Here is an 18,736-nt window from a genome sequence, read left to right on the forward strand (position 1 = left end):
AGGGGAGGGGAGGGGAGGCCAGCGCTGACCATGAGTGTTAAAACAAAAACTTTCCCCTGGAAAAGGAATTAATTTCATTTAAATAACAAGAGATCAAAACAAAAGTATTCGTCTTTTTATTTTTATTAACTTGTCTGTTAAAATTCAATTTTATAATACATTGAAAAGCTCCTAAGAATCAATGTTTTTATTTATTCTTGCATTGCTTAATTCCCAAAAAGGATTTGGGGCAGCTTACAAAGCTCAACACACACAGGGAGCAGTAAACTGGGGGCAAACCAATAACAGAAGGGAGAGTGGGGGCAGGAAAAGTGGACATCGTAGTGGCTCATAACCTGACAGTGTCGGCATTTATTCCCTACTCAAACAGGTTATTTGGTGCTGCATAAAAACCTCATGTGACTGTGCCCTTCCTCTTATTTGATATGACATCTCTTTTTTTTTTTATTTTTTGAGATCGAGTCTTACTCTGTCACCCAGGCTGGAGTGCAGTGGCATGATCCTGGCTCACTGAAGCCTCCGCCTTCCGGATTCATGCGATTCTCCCGTCTCAGCCACCGGAGTAGCTGGGATTGCAGGCACACACCACCACGCCCGGCTAATTTTGTATTTTTAGTAGAGACGAGTTTTCACCATGTTGGCCAGGCTGGTCTTGAACTCCTAACCTCAGGTGATCCACCCTACTCAGCCTCCCAAAGTGCTGGGATTACAGGCGTGAGCCACTGCACCTGGCCTTCTCTTACTATTTTTAGTTTTATAAGCACTCAAGGTAATTTATTTTCTCCTCTGATATTTGCCTAAAATTACAATTCACCACCTCAGATAGAGTGTGCTGCTCTGGCTGTGGCTGCATGGTGTGAACACTCAAGCTGGTCAGATGAGAGAGCACAATTAAGACCCTTTCCCACTCACTTATACCTTCTTTACAGCAGTGCAATTGGTTATTACAACGGCTAATTCCTACAGTTAAAAAGATGGCATTGCAAGCACAGGCACAATGAAGTTACTGACTTCCTGATCATTCTTTTCACTGTTTTGTTTTGTTTTGTTTTTCCCTAAAAGTTTGAGAATAATACTTCTCTCACTCCCCCCAGCCCCTAGTCTTTAATTTCTTATCAGAAAATTAGGCTGACTCCTCAGTCTGGGAGTCTCTGAGGCTGATCTTCAGTTTCTACTTTGACCACCCGTGTCTGGGGTAGGGGAGCATCAGTGATCCCACAACTTCGTTACTGGTTAGCCATGTTCTGGCTTCTGGATTCCTGCTGCCTCATCAGATGTCTCATTTTTCCCATCTGTGGCTCCTAGCAGAGGGAAAAATTGCAGAGACAGAGGAATGCAACTCACCTATTATTTTAGAATCAGAAGGAAAACATTTTCTTTCTCAAAGGCAAAAGTTTCTCTCGTCTCATGGGATTATCAGCTGCTAGATATTTACTGATCACTTTTAAATTGCTGATTTCAACAACTGAAGTGATGCATGAATAGACTCCATTTGAACATGTGGAGTACATGACAAATGTAGCATTCACATACATGGGGAAAGAATAGATTATAGAAGCTGGGCACGGTGGCTCATGCCTGTAATCCCAGCACTTTGGGAGGTCGAGGCAGGCAGATCACCTGAGGTCAGGAGTTCAAGACCAGCCTGGCCAACATGGTGAAACCCATCTCTACAAAAATACAAAAATTAGTCAGACATGATGGTGGGTACCTGTAATCCCAGTGACTTGGAAGGCTGAGGCAGGAGAATCGCTTGAACCCAGGAGGCAGAGGTTGCAGTGCGCCAAGATCAGGCCACTGCACTCCAGCTTGGACAACAGAGCAAGACTCCGTCTCAAAAACAAACAAACAAAAGAATAGCTTATAATAAAGAGTGCCAAGACAATTGGTTAACTATTTGGAAAAAACTGAGTTTTAGCCCTTCATATCTGACACCAAAAGAAATTCTAAATGATTTAAATAAATAATGTTTCTTAAAAAGACAGAAAGAAACCAGAAACAAAAGGAATGCATTTTTTAAATGGATTTTACCAGATTGTACCATAATATAACATTTCAGGTGGATGACAGTACTGATAAATGGGCTCATTCATAAGCCATTGCTGGGAGTCCAGGCTGGTCCCACCATTCTGAAGGGCAGTTTGGCAATACATATCTAGAGCTTCAAATCTGTGTATTGTTTTTTGAACCAGCAATTTCACTTCTATGAATATATCATGAAAATATTCCTGATGTTATTGGTTATGCACAATAATAACAATTTTTTTTTTTTTCAGACAGAGTCTCACTCTGTCCCCTAGGCTGGAGTGCAGTGGCACGATCTCGGCTCACAGCAACTTCTGCTTCCCAGGTTCAAGCGATTCTCATGCCTCAGCCTCCCAAGTAGCTGGGATTACAGGCATGTGCTACCACGCCCGACTAAATTTTGTATTTTTAGTAGAGACAGGGTTTTGCCATGTTGGCCAGGCTGGTCTCAAACTGCTGGCCTCAAGTGACCTGCCGAAGTGCTGGGATTACAGGTGCAAGCCACCACGCCCAGCCCCACAAGAATTATTAGTGGCAAAGACATGCATCGTAGTATTGTGAGCATATTAAAAACATGCTAAAAACTGGCTGGGCCCTGTGGCTCATGCCTATAATCCCAGCACTTTAGGAGGCTCAGGTGGGAGGATCACTTGAACCCAGGAAGTTGAGGCTGCAGTGTGCCAGGATCATACCACTGCACTCCAGCCTAGGTGACAGAACAAGACCTTGTCTCAAAAAAAAAAAAAAAAAGGAAAAAGATGCTAAAAACCTAAGTACCTACCAGTGAAATAAATGAGAATACATCCATGCAAGGTAATAAATGACATTAAAATAATGCTGTACAAGAATGTTTAATAAATGGAAAGATATTCACAATGCATTATTAAATTTAAAAAGCAGATTATCAAATGTTAGATATTCTATGAACCCAGCCCTGGGCAGAAGAGGAAAGAAATTACCTGTGTGAGAAACATGTGTTAAATGTCATGGGGGAATGACAGCCGGTGGTGTGGAGGTAAAAGATTTACCGAGACAGTTGCAGGTAAAGAAAGGCAGAAGATTTATTAGAAAATATGTTGCCAGAGTGACAACGGGCAGGCAGCAGAGAGAAACTGACTGCAAGGAGACAAAGGCTTGCTGGAGATTTTACAGGGTAGTGTTTATACCTTCTGTTGAAGAGGGCTTTGTGTAGTATTAATAATGCCAAGGTTGCAGTGAGCTAACTTGCAGGTGTCTGGTGAGAGTTACTTGCTCGGAAAGACTGTGTGTCCCGGACCATAAAGAAAGGCAGACTTGTTGCTTATCTGCTTTCTCTTTTTATTTTCCCTTGTTCCCACCCACCTGACTCCCACCAGCCTGACTACTTTTTCCCTAATTAGGAATACACAGTAAACAAAATATTCAGAAAGAGCATATGCCAGCCGGGTGCGGTGGCTCACGCCTGTAATTCCAGCACTTTGGGAGACCGAGGCAGGCAGATCACGAGGTCAGGAGATCGAGACCATCCTCACCAACATGGTGAAACCCTGTCTCTACTAAAATGCAAAAACTTAGCCGGGCATGGTGGCATGCACTTGTAGTTGCAGCTACTCAGGAGGCTGAGGATGAGGCTGGAGAAATTGCTTGAACCTACTCAGGAGGCAGAGGTTGCAGTGAGCCGAGATAGTGCCACTGCACTCCAGCCTGGGCAACAGAGCAAGACTCCATCTCAAAAGAAAAACAAAAAAAAAGTAAAGAAAGAGCATATGCCAAAATGGTTACTCTGATTGTGACAGGGATTGGTGAGGGGCAGATTACGAGTGTTTATGCATGTGCAGTACTTCCATCTGTGTATTACATTGACCACCAGGCAAAACAACAATGCAATATCCATTTTGAAAAAAAAAGTGTGTATGTATATATGGAGAAGAATAATGACAAGAAACAAATTACTGTTTTTAAAAAGTGATGAAGTATTATTAGAGCAGCTAGAGTAGGGCCCCATTTTTAAGAGAGTAAAGGAATCCAAAAGATAATAAAGTAGAGGTTGCCGGTTGCTGGTTGCATCTTTGGAGGTAGACCCATATGAATACTTTATTTTCCTCTTCTCTTTGCTATTCTGTGTTTCTTAGAATTTTCCTTAAAAAGGCATGTGATTTTGATAATAAGAAAATTATGTATTTTAGGCTGTACCTATTTAAAACCTACTTGCACAGAACTTCACACTTACACATTGGCTCTGAATATCACAAGCTGGCCATCTGTAGCTGCTCCCAGGGTTTGGTTTCACTTCTCAGTGGCCAGAGCCACTCAAAAGGCCTCTTAACTTCAGAAGTGAGATTGTCAACAGCATCTCCTAGAGTTGGAAAACCTCCTCTGAAGGGGAAACAAATCATCATCAAATAACAAAAATTTTTAAAAATTAAAATTTTCCAAAATATAAATGAGATTATCTACTTTATATATCTGTGTTAAAAACTTCTCTGTGGGTCCAGACACACACACACACATACACACACACACACACACGCAATTCTAATCATTTTTAGAGAAATTTTGCCCACATTGATCTGGCTAAAAGTTTAAAGTGACCAGATGATCCATATCTTTACATGTTGTTTATTGACATTCACCCCCACTTGCCGGCCACCATCTTCATTTATTAAGCATTTGTTATGCGTTTGGTACTGTACTATTTACCTGCATTATGTCAATTAATCACTTATGTACGTACACACTCTTGCCATTTTACAAGCAGGTCACTAAGCCTAAGCTCAGTCAAGTCACCAGGCAAGAAAACAACACTATAAGGATAGGACTTTACTCAGATAGTGTATACCACCCACTGATACCTGGTGAGATGTCCTTGCCCCATCCCCCAGCACATGGGAACAAGAGTCAAGGCAGTTCAAGTTCAGGTCCTGCACAAGTTTTCCTAGTCTATAAAGTTTTCCTAGACTATAAAGTCCCAGAGTTCGTGATCAGTGCATATAAGCTATGAGTTCTTCCTCTACTTTTGTTGTGGGTGAAACAGCAGCAAACTGCAATTAAAATTCAAAAATCTTTGCAACTAGCAAAATCTGATCCATTAGTCCAGAGCTGTAGAACTCTATGTTGCAAAAAGAATTTAAAGTTCACCTAATTCAGCTTCCAAAATAAAACGTGAATACCCTTTACAGCAAACAGCAACCCTGCCCCATATTTGTCTACCCCACATTTTTTTTTTTTTTTTTTTTTTTTTTGAGATGGAGTCTTGCTCTGTGACCCAGGCTGGAGTGCAGTGGTGCCATCTCAGCTCACTGCAACCTCTGCCTCCTGGGCTCCAGTGATCTTGCCACCTCAGCCTCCTGAGTAACTGGGACCACAGGCGCATGCCACTATGCCTGGCTAATTTTTTGTATTTTTGTAGAGATGGGGTTTCACTATGTTGGCCAGGCTAGTCTCAATCTGGGCTCAAGCAATCCACCCACCTCAGTCTACCAATGTGTTGGGATTACAGGCATTAGCCACCGCACCAGGCCCTCAATCCACATTTAACTACCTCTCGCGACACAGAACCCAAACTCTCAGGGCAAGCCAATTCATGTTTAACTCTATCAGAAAGTTTAATTTTTTTTCTCAGAAGAAGTCCTTGCAAGCTTCCAAGAATCACTCAAAAACCAGTCTACTCAATGGCTTACACTTGACCACAGTCTTAGCTGATGTACCAAGATGAACTTTTTGCTGCCACAAAATCCACAGTCGGCCGGGCACGGTGGCTCACACCTGTAATCCTCACACTCTGGGAGGCCGAGGTGGGTGGATCACCTGAGGTCAGGAGTTGGAGACCAGCCTGGCCAACATGGTGAAACACTGCCTCTACTAAAAATACAAAAATTAGCCGGGTGTGGTGGCAGGCGCCTATAATCCCAGCTACTTGGGAGACTGAGACAGGAGAATCACTTCAACCCGAGAGGCAGAGGTAGCAGTAAGCCGACATCGTGCCACTACACTCCAGCCTGGGCGACGGAGCGAGACTCTGTCTCAAAAAAAAAAAAAAAAAAAAAAATTTCAGTCATGTCTACATGTGTGAACCACTGTAATTCCACCCCTTTCTATCCTGCTAAGGAAACCTCCCACAATGCACATGAGTGAGAGCGACACTGTCTTCTACAGGAATAACCTTGAACCTGCTCTACTTTTTAAAAATGAAGTGAACATTTTTAGTAGCCATGCTTCACACTCAGCAGCAGCACAGTAAGGTATCTATGCAGAAAGGATTAAGATGGTTGTTAGGGTTCTTTCCAAGTGACAGGGCTCAGGCGATTCACCCAAGTCCATGGCCACCCTTGCTGGGTCACCTCCTCTCCCATAGGTCTTTTGTTCTCCTGGCCCCAAACCTCCACTGCTTTCTGCGTTGTCAGAATAGATTGGTAGTTCCTGTTTCCTTCTCGCTTACCGACCTGCACATGTCACAGATTCTCAGCATATTCCATTTGCAAGAAAGCCACTGTTTTAGAGTGGCTCTCTGTTTTGTTTTGAATGTTGAGAGGAGCTCATGGGCATTATTGCTGCATCACCTGCCACACAACTGGGGAGGTGTCACTGGCTAAACAAAAGGCAGGGGTGACGGCCCCTCACCCCTGTGGCCCAGATGGACTCCTCTGACAACCGGGGCAGAGCTAGGAAGACAATACAGACTCTCATGTTGCCTGCACAGAGCTCCCCACAAGACCACACTTCCTCCCGGGCTTTCAAGGGTACATCAATATAAGATAAATGACACGTTCTACAAAACCGCCTGCAAACACAGGCACCTGAGCCTGCTTGGTCTCCAAATGTTTCAAGGCTCAGGGAGGCTGTCGTGGATGTTTTCCCCCAAGAGCTCCAGTGGTGGAGGTCTGCACATTCAGGTAGGAGCTCCTGTTCATGTCCGAATGCTTATGTTGCCGCTGCATACACTTTCTATTGGCTTCCTCCGAGAGGTGTCTGGTGCAGTTATCACCCATAGGAGCCTGAGCTGGCTGGAGCTCTGGGACATTCACCTGGCTCAGTCTTTTCCCACCTGAGAGGTGCCTGGGTGCTGCCTGCCAGGGCAGCCATTGTCTGATTCCAACGTGATCACAGCAACCGCAAGCCAGCCACAAGTCACTGTCTTTGTGTGCCTGGGGTTTACTGCGACCGTTGGGGATTCAAATGGGGTCAGATTGAAATGGGCAAAGAATCCTCTGAAGCCTGGACTCTTTCCCAAGGAAGTCAAAGAGAATGGCCAAGGAGAGGTTGGAGGACCCCGGAGGAGGGTGATCCGTACCCTCCACTCCCACATCCCCCACAGCCCCCCAGTAGAGGGGAGTCAGACAAAGCTGCCACCATCCCCGGGACCACCTGCACACCTGCCCCTTTTATGTGGGGACGTTATGTAGGGCGGCCCCTCTCCAACCCCAGCAGCACACCGCCCCACAGACACCCGAGCTGCGTGGGACAGAACGAACAAGTTCAGTTACCAAGGCAGATGCGCCCATCACCCCTGCAAGGCAGACGTGTCCATTACCCCTGTTCTTTTCCCAGCTTCCTCATGTGCCAGAGCCGCCTTAGGAGCTGTGGAGGAAACTCCAGGGCCCATAGAAATTGCTTAGAACTTTGGAACCCACGCAAGAGATCCATCCTCAGGAAATACTAATCTGTGTTATCATCATTATTTATTAACATTAGTTATGTGTTCTAGAAATAACAACAGAACAACCTAAGTGGTCGACTATAAAGAGGAGTTTCAATAAGCTGTGGTCATTTACTTGGTATGCAACTATTCAAACCTTAAAAATGGTGGTTCTAAAGATTCTGTAAGTGATTCAGGGAAGGTTTATGCAATGAAGTAAAGGAAAAGCAGGACGTAGCACTGCATTTATAGTAAGCAAGATTGAGACGAGGCCTTGCGACAGAAGCACAAGAAAGCATCCCTGAGTGTGCTCTGGAGGGACTAGAACCTTCTTTACACCTTTGATGGTGAGCTCTCCTCCCCTCCCCTCCCCTCCACCATAAGGCCTCCCTCTCTCTTCCCTGACCCAGGACAGTGATGAAACTCCCTCCCCCCAAGACCCTGGGAAGGGAATGGGTTGTGGGTTTGTGCTGGGGGAGGCTTTTTCTCTTTTCATCTGCTCATTCAATCACATATTTACTCTTCAATCCCTTAGTTGCTCTTTGGCCTACAGCACGTGGCTTCTTGTCCTTTGGCCTCCTAAAAATTAGAGTTAACAACTGCTTTCGGCCGGGCGTGGTGGCTCAAGCCTGTAATCCCAGCACTTTGGGAGGCTGAGACGGGCGGATCATGAGGTCAGGAGATCGAGACCATCCTGGCTAACACGGTGAAACCCCGTCTCTACTAAAAAATACAAAAAACTAGCCGGGCGAGGTGGCGGGCGCCTGTAGTCCCAGCTACTTGGGAGGCTGAGGCAGGAGAATGGCGTAAACCCGGGAGGCGGAGCCTGCAGTGAGCTGAGATCCGGCCACTGCACTCCAGGCCGGGCGACAGAGCAAGACTCCGTCTCAAAAAAAAAAAAAAAAAATGCTTTCCTGTTGTATGTCCAGCACAACAGACACTGCACACACAGCCACTCGGCCCTTCACAAAGACGCAGAACAAAGTGGGGCTTTGGGGCTGATTTGGCCATTTCCAGCTGTGTGCAAGGCAGCATTGATCTGAGCCTCAGCCTTCCTATCTGAGAAATGGAGCACCTCACAGCACCTGGCCCAGAAGGTCACATAGGTAAAAGTGTGGCAGAGGTTGTGCCCTGCACGAAGCATTGGCACTTGTTCCTCAGTGTTGACTGCAATCAGCCACAGCCCAGGGCCTCCTTCCCTGCTCTCAGGCTGGGCAGGGAGAAGAGAGTCCCTGCTCTAGCTCCCCACTGCATCTAGAATGCACTCCAGCTCTCCCCAATGCTGAGGCCTGCCATCTCCCCACATGTCCCCCAGCATACACACACACACACACACACACTGTACAAATGCCCTTCCCTCCTCCAGCTCGGTGCCCCTCCTCTCTCTGCCTGGACCCCCTAGGGCTCCTCCTCAGTCTTCTCCAGGACCACTCCCCAGCATCCTACAAACATGCAGCCTGTCCAGAAGGCCCCGGGGTGGTCTCTGTCACTGCACTTACAGCACTTCTCACGCTCTGTCATTCTTTCTTCTCTATGTTTTTCTTCGTTATCTCTGTCCACTACACCGTCCCCTTGAGAGACCACATGTGCTTCTTGAGCGTTGCTTAAACCCTGCCTTGAACAGTGCACACATGTTGTGGGTGCACAGTGAATGTCAAATCAATGAGCAAATGAACATTATGCTTACAATGAAAACAAATCAGGGCCTTGGTCCTTATCCTCAGAGAGCTTTTTAAAATTATTCTGCAGGCCGAGCCTGGTGGCTCACACTGTAATCTCAGCATTTTGAAAGGCTGAAGTAGCAGGATCCCTTGAGCCTAGGAGTTTGAGATCAGCCTGGGCAACATAGTGAGACCTCATCTCTACTAAAAATTAAAAAATTAGCCAGGCACTGTGGTGGGTGCCTTAGTCCCAGATACTCAGGAGTCTGAGATGTGAGGATCACTTGATCCTCACAGATACACAGGAGGTCAAGCCATGATCATGCCACTGCAAACACCAACCAGCCTGGGTGACCAAGTGAGACTGTCAAATTAATTAACTTTTTTTAAAGTTTCAAAAAATGATTGTGCAAAAAGGTAAATACAGTATGATTCTACTTGTAGGAGGTACCAAGAGTGGTGTCTCTGAATTTGTCAGAGAAACTGAAAATAGCATAGCGGTTACCTGGAACTGGGGGATGGGGCATAGGGGGTTGGTGCTTAATGGGTACAGTTTTAGCTTAGGAAGATGAAAAAGTTCTGTGGATGCATAGCAGTAATGATTGCACAAAAATATAAATATACTTAATGCCACTGGAGTGTATACTTAGAAATCACTAAAATGGTAAATTTATGTTATGTATATGTTTTGCCACAATTTAAAAAATAGCTTTTAAAAAATGGCTGTGGAGAAAGATATAAACACATTAAACAACCGCAGAATTATGAGACAACATATGAATAAGTGGCACCAACAACATAAGCAATAAGTGACACATACTGCTTGATTCTGGCCCCCAAAAAGTCCAGTGCTGAAGGCCATCTCTGGAGTGGAGGGTGGGTTTGCACTGAGCATTGCTCTCTGGGAAGGGAAGTGAGTTATTTTTAAGCTTTCCATTTGTAAAGGTAATATAACTGCAGTAATACACATTGCAAAAATTAGCCACTAGGAACAACAGCAAGGGAAACACATCTTGATGTAATTTCTTCTCACGTTTTAAAAACATTTTTTACATTTTATATGGTTATAATCATGCTGAATGTATGTTTATATCAAGCATGCTGTCTGCGTTTTCCTTGTCAACCTTTCCATAGGTTTCGTAATTCTAAAACATCATCATGTTAATCCCTAAAAATATACTGAATGCATTATCATTGTTTACTTAAATATTCCTTTATTTTTGAACATTTCCATTGCTTTTAACATTTAACATCTGTGTTCATACTGTATTGTGCCAAGCCTAAGATTACATCCATTGGAGAAACGTTCCAGATTGGATTACTGAATCTACTCGTATAAACATTTTGATAGCTTTTGATATTGCTTTCTGAGGTCATCATGACTCTCACCTGAAATAGATATCCTCTTTTTTTTTTTTTTTTCCTGGTGGGGTATAAGTGGAAAACACATTTTCAGCATTGATATAATTTTGTGTTAGAAGATTGCAGCACTTTAAAACTCTTTTTCCCAAGAGCTAAAGGAGAGTTGATGCTATAAACATGGCAGGAACTCAAAACCCTGGGTACAGTCCCTGGTTCATCTCTGCCCTGTGCCTGGGGCAAGTCAGGGCAGGACTATTGGGAGCTGCAATCCAAGCACAAAGTTGCTCAGAGTTGCAGAAGGAGAAGCCACAGGGCAGACAGACAATACAGAACCTTGAAAGAAGTGCCCAAGCCTGCACCAGCCCTCCAAAATCAGAGAGGAGCGGGGCTTGAAAAGGCAAAGAAAGAAAGAAGGCAGAACGAGCTGCAGCGAAGGAATTAACCAGGGGGAAGAGAAGGGCGGAGGAAGCAGGGGGCTCAGAACACTCCCTTTGGAGAGGACTAGGTGGGTTTGTGGGGGCTTTCCCCTGCTGCAGCGGAGCCTTGCTAAAAGTGAAACTGTGATTTTCGGAGGGTTCTGAAGGCGTTCACCTAGGGAAGGAAAATGTTCCATTTGGGGGTCCACACTGGGTTAAAAACAATGCCTCTGCCTGTTCTCAGTGATAGAGGTCCCTGAGTGTCTTCAGTCAACTCTGGGCAGTTCTGAGGCTGCAGCAATACCCGAACTCGGCCTATGCCCCAACTCGGCCCAGGGTCTGAGGGAGCCCCAGTGTGATCTTAACTCAAGTGTGCCTGCAGGACAAGGCGCCATATTGCTTCCCCATCACAACACAACTAGGAACAAAGCTCCCATCTGCTGAGTGCCTCACAGTCACCAGCACTGTGCTGGGAGTTGCGGGTTCTTTAAGCAGAAAGAGGTGGATATTAGCAACTCCTTTAGCAGGGCTCAATGGCATCCTAGAAATCACACCACATTTGATAAATCTGAAAGCTAGGATTCACCCCAGGCGGCCTGACTCCAAAGACTTGAGAATTTAAGGAGCAGCAGTCTTCATGAATTTGATGAAAAACTTGGGAGAAGGCCAGTGTAATCTAATATTGGATTATTTGAAAAAAAAAAAGTAAAGTTGATCCTTTCAAGAACATCTATATAAAAAGAGCACCTATATTCAAAGCCAGCTACACGACCCGTGGTGCGGGAGAAGCCGGGAGTTGGCTCAGAAAAGGTGGGACAGACAGGATGGCTCAGTAATTAGGGCTGGCACATAGCAGATCTGGGCTACCTGTGTGACTCTGAGCAAGTGAATTAACCTCTCTGAATCTTGAATATAAAACAAGAATAATGATAATATCTACCTCACACACAAACATTAATAAAATAGTGCTTGCAGAGTGCATGGCACATAGTACTCAGTGAATGGTAGCTGCTAGCATTGTTATCTTAATGATCACTGTTATTACATTATATTCTAGTTATTTTTGATATTTTGGAGACTAGCCTAAATCTCACCACTCAGGCTACAGAAAGGATGTTTCACTAACCTTGGAAATTCCAGTACAGTACCTCAGAGATATCTCAGGTTCAGTTCCAGACCACCACAATAAAGCAAATATCACAATAAAGCCAGTTACATACATTTTTTGGTTTCCCAGTGTACATAAAAGTTATGTTTACCCTATAAGGTAATCTAGTAAGTGTACAAAGACATTATGTCTGAAAAAATCAATATATATATCTGAATCAAAAATAACTTATTACCAAACATATGCTAAAATCACCTGAGCTTTTCAGTGAGTCATAATTTTTTTGCCGATGGCGGGTGTCTTGCCTTGATGTCAATGGCTGCTGACTGATCAGAACGGTGGTTGCCAAAGTTTGGCGTGGCTGTACCAATTTCGTAAAATAAAACAACAACAAAGCTTGCCACACTGATTGACTCTTCCTTTCACAAAAGATTTATCTGTAGCATGCAATGCTGTTTGATAGCATTTTACCTACAGTAGAACAGCATTCAAAATTAGAGTCACGCCTGTCAAATACTGACGTCTCTTTATCAACTAAGTTTATGAAACATTCTACATCTTTTGTTGTCATTTCAACAAGTTCACACCATCTTCACCAGGAGTAAATTCCATTTCAAGAAACCACTTTCTTCGCTCATCAGAGAGAATAAACTCCTCATGTGTTCAAGTTTGATCATGGGATTGCAACAATTCAGCCACGTCTTCAGGCTCCACTTCTAATTCTAGTTCTCTTGCTATTTCTACCATACCTGCAATTACTTCCTCCACTGAAGTCTTGAACCCATCCCTCCAACTCATCCAGGAGAATTGGAATCACCTGCTTCCAAACTCCTCTTAATATTGGTATTTTTACCTCCTCCCATGAATCACAAATATTCTTTGTTGCATCTAGAATGGTGAATCCTTTCCAGAAGGTTTCGCCCAGATCTATCAGAGGCATCATCATCTATGGCAGCCCTAGCCTTACAAAATGTATTTCTTAAATAACAAGACTTGAAAGTCAAAATTACTTCTTGGTCCATGGACTGTAAAAGCAATGTTGTTTTACCAGTCATGAAAAACAATATTAATCTCCTTGTACATCTCCATCAGATCTCTTGGGTGACCAGGTACATTTTCAAAGAGCAGTAATATTTTGAAAGGAATCTTTTTTCCTGAGTGAGTCTCAACAGTGGGCTTTAAATATTCAGTAAACCATGCTCTAAACAGATGTGCTATCATCCAGGCTTTGCTATTCCATTTATAGAGTATAAGTAGAGTAGATTTAGCATAATACTTAAGAGCCCTAGGGTTTTTAGGATGGTAAATGAGCACTGGCTTCAACGTAAAGTCACCAGCTGCATTAGCCACTAACAAGAGAGGCAGGCTGTCCTTTGAAGTCAGGCATTGACTTCTCTCTAGTTGTGAAAGACCTAGTAGCATCTTCTTCCAATAAAAGGCTGTTTTGTCTACATTGAAAATCTGTTGTTTAGTGTAGCCATCTTTATCAATAATCTTAGAAAGATCTTTTGGATAACTTGCTGTGCTGCAGCACCTATTAGTTTCTATATTAGCACCTGTTTCTTCATGTTGCATTTTGATGTTAAGGAGATGGTATCTTCCCTTAAACCACTTGAATCAACCAACCTCTCCTAGCTTCAAACTTTTCTTCTGCAGCTTCCTCACCACTTCAGCTTTCATAAAATTTAAGAGAGTTGGGACTTTGCTCTGGATTAAACTTTCATTTAAGCGAATTTTGTGGCAGTTCCGATTTACCCAGACCACTAAAACTCTCTCCATTATCAGCAATAAGGCTATTTCATTTTCTTATCATTCATATGTTCACTGGATTAGTACTTTTAATTTCCTTCAATAACTTTTTCTCTACCTTCTTAACTTGGCTAATTATTTGACACAAGAGACTTAGCTTTCAGCCTATCTCCACTTTCAACATCCCTCCCTCACTAAACTTAATCATTTCTAACTTTTGATTTAAAGTGAGAGATGTGCAATTCTTCCTTTCCCTTGAAGGCTTAGAGGCCATTGTAGGGTTATTAATTGGCCTAATTTTAATATTAATTGGCCTAATTTTCATATTAAGCCTCAGGGCATAGGGAGGCCTAAGGAGAAGGAGACAGAATGGCTGGTGGTGGAGCAGTCAGAACACAACCAACAGGTTCACTGTCTTACATGGGCATGGTTCATGGTGCCCCAAAACAATTCAAATAGTAACATCAGAAATAACTGATTACAGTCACCAGAACAGATACAATAATAATGAAAAAGTTTGAAGTATTGCAAGAATTATTAAAAGGTGACACAGGGGCACAAAGTCAACACACGCTATTAAAAAATGGTATTGATAGATTTGCTTCATGCAGGGTTGCCACAAACTTTCAATTTGCTAAAAATACAACATCCGTGCAGCACAATAAAAAATAAAATACAATAAAATGAGGTATGCCTATACTTTAAACAGTGCCTGGAACACAACAGGTAGTCATTACATACAGTTATTCTGTTGATTATGACTATACGCTTTTATTTTATTTATTTATTTATTTATTTATTTATTTTGAGATGGAGTCTCGCTCTGTCACCCAGACTGAAGTGCAGTGGTATGGTCTCAGCTCACAGCAACCTCCACCTCCCAGATTCAAGCAATTCTCCTCCCTTAGCCTCCTGAGTAGCTGGGACCACAAATGCCTGACACAACATCCTGCTAATTTTTGTATTTTTAGTAGAAACGAGGTTTCACCATGTTGGCCAGGCTGGTCGCAAACTCCTGACCTCAGGTGATCTACCTGTCTTGGCCTCCCAAAGTGCTGGGATTACAGGTATGAACCACTGCACCCAGCCAGTAAATATACATCTTTAATATGTAATTACCTCCTCCCATGAATTATGAATTATGCCAAATATAAAGAAAACTACTGAAGGTTATATACTAGCTGCAAGTTTATATAGCAAATTAGCAGATTTGCTAAATAAATCTGTCAGATTTAGCAAATTTAACTTTTGCCAAATTTGCTTCAGTCTTTTATTTCAAGCAATAAAATGTTTGTGTTGAGACCCCTTCTTCACCCCCATTTCATCCTCAATACTTCATACCTTATCTTGAAATTTGTGGGTTCTGACTTAAGGCTTTGTTTATACTTGTGATTCTCTTATTATGTAAGTATCTATAAACAATGACATAATAATGAATAATATATGGCATGTGCTTTTATTCTTTATAAATAATGTCAGACTGTACATGCACTTTTAAAATTTGCTTATTTCATTCAACATATATATATATATATATATATTTTTTTTTTTTGAGACAAGAGTCTCGCTCTGTCGCCCAGGCTAGAGTGCAGTGGCGCGATCTCGGGCTCACTGCAAGCTCTGCCTCCCAGTTCACGCCATTCTCCTGCCTCAGCCTCCCGAGTAGCTGGGACTACAGACACCCGCCAACATACCCGGCTAATTTTTTGTATTTTGTTTAGTAGAGAGGGGGTTTCACCGTGTTAGCCAGGATGGTCTCGATCTCCTGACCTTGTGATCTGCCTGCCTCGGCCTCCCAAAGTGCTAGGATTACAGGCGTGAGCCACCGAGCCCAGCCACATTCAACATATTTTTGAGATTTACCTGTGTTGATGCCTGTGAATCTAGTTCATTTATTTGTGTCATATTTTATTAATGTATTACAATTTTATTCATTCCCTATTATTAGATATTAGTTTATAATTATTATAATTTTCCAATTTCTGTTGTTTGTGCTTCTGTGAACACTCTTGTACATCAAAGCTTCTCTGAGCAATGAACCTAGAAGTGGAAGTTCTGGGGCCAGAGCATCTTCATTTTTTATAGATATTTTTACTAGATATCCCAAATTATCTCCACAGCAGTTGTAACAGTTTACATCCCCATCAGCATTGCATAACAGTTATTTGGCCATATCCTCCCCCGTGCTTGATGTTATTGGTCTTGTTCATTTTGCTAATTTGAGTATAAAATGGTATCAGTTGTTTTCATTTGCATCTCACTGATTCAAGTAAGGTTTGGCATCTTTTTATTTGGATATTGGCTTGGTCACGTACTTTGCCCATTTTTAATTCTGCTGTCTTTAACTTATTACTTTGTGAGAGTCTGATATGTTATGGATGAAAATCTTCTGTTGCTTTTATGCACTGCAAATATCTTCTACTCATTTGAGACTTAAATTTTGTATTGGTTTTGCCCTGCATACTTTAAACAAATGTTTGAATGGTAACATCACACTTTTATGGCTTGTGCTTTTATATTTTGACCAAGAAATTCTGTCCTTATCATGTCTCTATCTTAAAAACACATTTTTAAAAAAGTTTTGAAACTTTGCTTTTCATATTTATTCTATCTGGAGTATACATTTGTGAATGGTTTGAGATAAAGTTCAAGTTTTACATTTTTCCCACATGGGAAGCCAATATCACAGCACCAATGATCAAATCCTTTACCCACTAGAGTGCCCAGCCATCTCCAATATTTTCACATCTGTATTTTCTAGGCCTCTTATTCTCTTTCATTGTTCTATTCGTGTCGAAGTTACTAGAGTTTACACATAATGATATTTGGATAATGGGTCCCCCCCTTACCCTTCAGCAAAATTATTCAGTTATTTTTGGTCCTTTATACTTCCATATGAATTTGATAATCAGCTTGTCAGGAAAATCTGGTTGGCAGTTTGAATGCACTGGATCTGCAGATTAACTGGAGAAAACTGACATCTTCCTGAAGTTGAGTCTTTATGTCCATTATAATGCACCCCAGAGGATAAGTTTCCATCAGAATAAATTCTCTGACATTTGTGACCGTCTTGTCTTCCAACCTGTGGTGACAACAGCCACCCTACCTTACCACTCTCCTGAGAGAAATTTTTAAAGCATGGGGATGTCTCTGAAGTCTCCTGCAGCTGTAGACCCGCACATCCTTGATTCCAAATGGCAGAAAACTAATTTGCAGGTCAGACACTATTGAAATTCACCTTGATTAACCATGGCAATAAAATTGAGAGTGATGCCTAAGAGGGAGGATAAAACCCTCACCCGCTTTCCCAAATGAGATTAACTTTGGGGAATAACTGAGTAGGTAATTCTCTGTGTGTGGTTTCCTCTTACTGAGAAGAAATAACAGAAACAGAGTTTTCTGACTTTGAGATCCTGAATCAACTGTGTTTGGATCCTGTGGTAACCCTAGGCCTATTGAGTGTTATACATGAGCTCTTTCTGTGTTTAATTTGACACAACATCTCACTGAACTAAGTCACAGAAAAAAAATCAGTCATTACTTAATAAGTAACCAACACCTTGACTTGGTGCATGTATTGAGACTCTCTTGTTTTTCTTTTTGCAAGGCCTCAAGGGGAAGGTATTTCAGGAATCCTTGTCCCCCGATGCCTGCACGGAAACTACAGCAATACTGCAACCTTACAGAAGCTGCTTAGCCCATGGATCCTGAAAACCATAGGCAAGAAGCACAGGTCCCAATGAGTGGATCTTTACCACTTTTACCAGATTCCTCCCTCCTGCAGAGGGATCATCCCACACACCCAGCAGAGACTTCTCTGCCACCATCAACCCCGCAAGTCATAGGGGTCTCAAGTTCTGCCCTGGTGAGCTGTAGTCCCCATCCTTGTGAACCCCCAAAGTGTCCACCTTGTGGAACTAAATGTATCCATCTTGAATAAATTTGCCCAAAATCCTAAAGACTGGGAAAAGGGAACCATTGAGCTTGTTAAGTACTGGAGAACATCTTTGCTTCCTGCCTCTCTAGCACCAGATCACCATGAGTATGAACCACCCATTTCAGAAGAATCACTAAATGCTGAGGTTAGAGGGGGTTACTTAGGCAGATGTTCTTTCCTTGTGAGGTAAAACATTTTTAAGTTTCTTTGATTTTTAAGATTTTATTTTTATTTATTTATTTATATATTTTTGAGACGGAGTCTCTCTCTATCGCCCAGGCTGGAGTGCCGGGACTCGATCTCAGCTCACTACAATCTCTGCCTCCTGGGTTCAAATGATTCTCGTACCTCTGCCTGCTGGGACTACAGGCACATGCCACCACACATGGCTAATTTTTGTATTTTTAGTAGAGACGGGTTTCACCATGTTTGGCCAGGCTGGTCTCGAACTCTTGACCTCAGGTGATTCACCCACCTCAGCCTCCCAAAGTGTTGGAATTAGAGGTGTGAGCCACCCATGCCCAGCCTACTTTTAATTTATTTTTTATTTTTGAGACAAGGTCTCACTCTGTCACCCAGGTGGGAGTGCAGTGGTGCAATCACAGCTCACTCTAGCCTTGGGAATCCCAGGCTCAGGTGATTCTTCCACCTCAGCCTCCTGGGTAGCTGAGACTACAGGTGGGCACCACCACACCTGGCAAATTTTTGTATTTATTGTAGAGACGGGGTGTCCCTATGTTGCCCAGGCTGGTTTTAAGGTCCTGGGCTCAAGCAACCTGCCTGCCTCAGCCTCCCAAAATGTTGGGATTACAGGCGTGAACCACCATGGCCAGTCCTTCCTTCCTCCCTTCCTCCCTTCCTCCC

General features: G+C 42.9%; 1 protein-coding gene across 2 annotated transcripts in view; it reads left to right on the plus strand.

Moving 5' to 3' along the window:
* The window catches only part of CD8B (CD8b molecule), a 52,472-nt gene extending 34,550 nt beyond the window's left edge, over window positions 1–17,922 (plus strand). For both annotated transcript variants that reach the window (XM_011953113.1, XM_011953115.1), the window contains one exon: window positions 17,543–17,922. In XM_011953113.1, the coding sequence (XP_011808503.1) occupies window positions 17,543–17,678 (136 nt within the window). In that variant the 3' untranslated portion in view covers window positions 17,679–17,922. The remainder of the gene's footprint in view (window positions 1–17,542) is intronic.
* Window positions 17,923–18,736: the final 814 nt, after the last annotated feature.

Source organism: Colobus angolensis, unplaced genomic scaffold, assembly GCF_000951035.1.
Source record: "Colobus angolensis palliatus isolate OR3802 unplaced genomic scaffold, Cang.pa_1.0 Scaffold357, whole genome shotgun sequence".
Lineage (NCBI taxonomy): Eukaryota > Metazoa > Chordata > Mammalia > Primates > Cercopithecidae > Colobus > Colobus angolensis.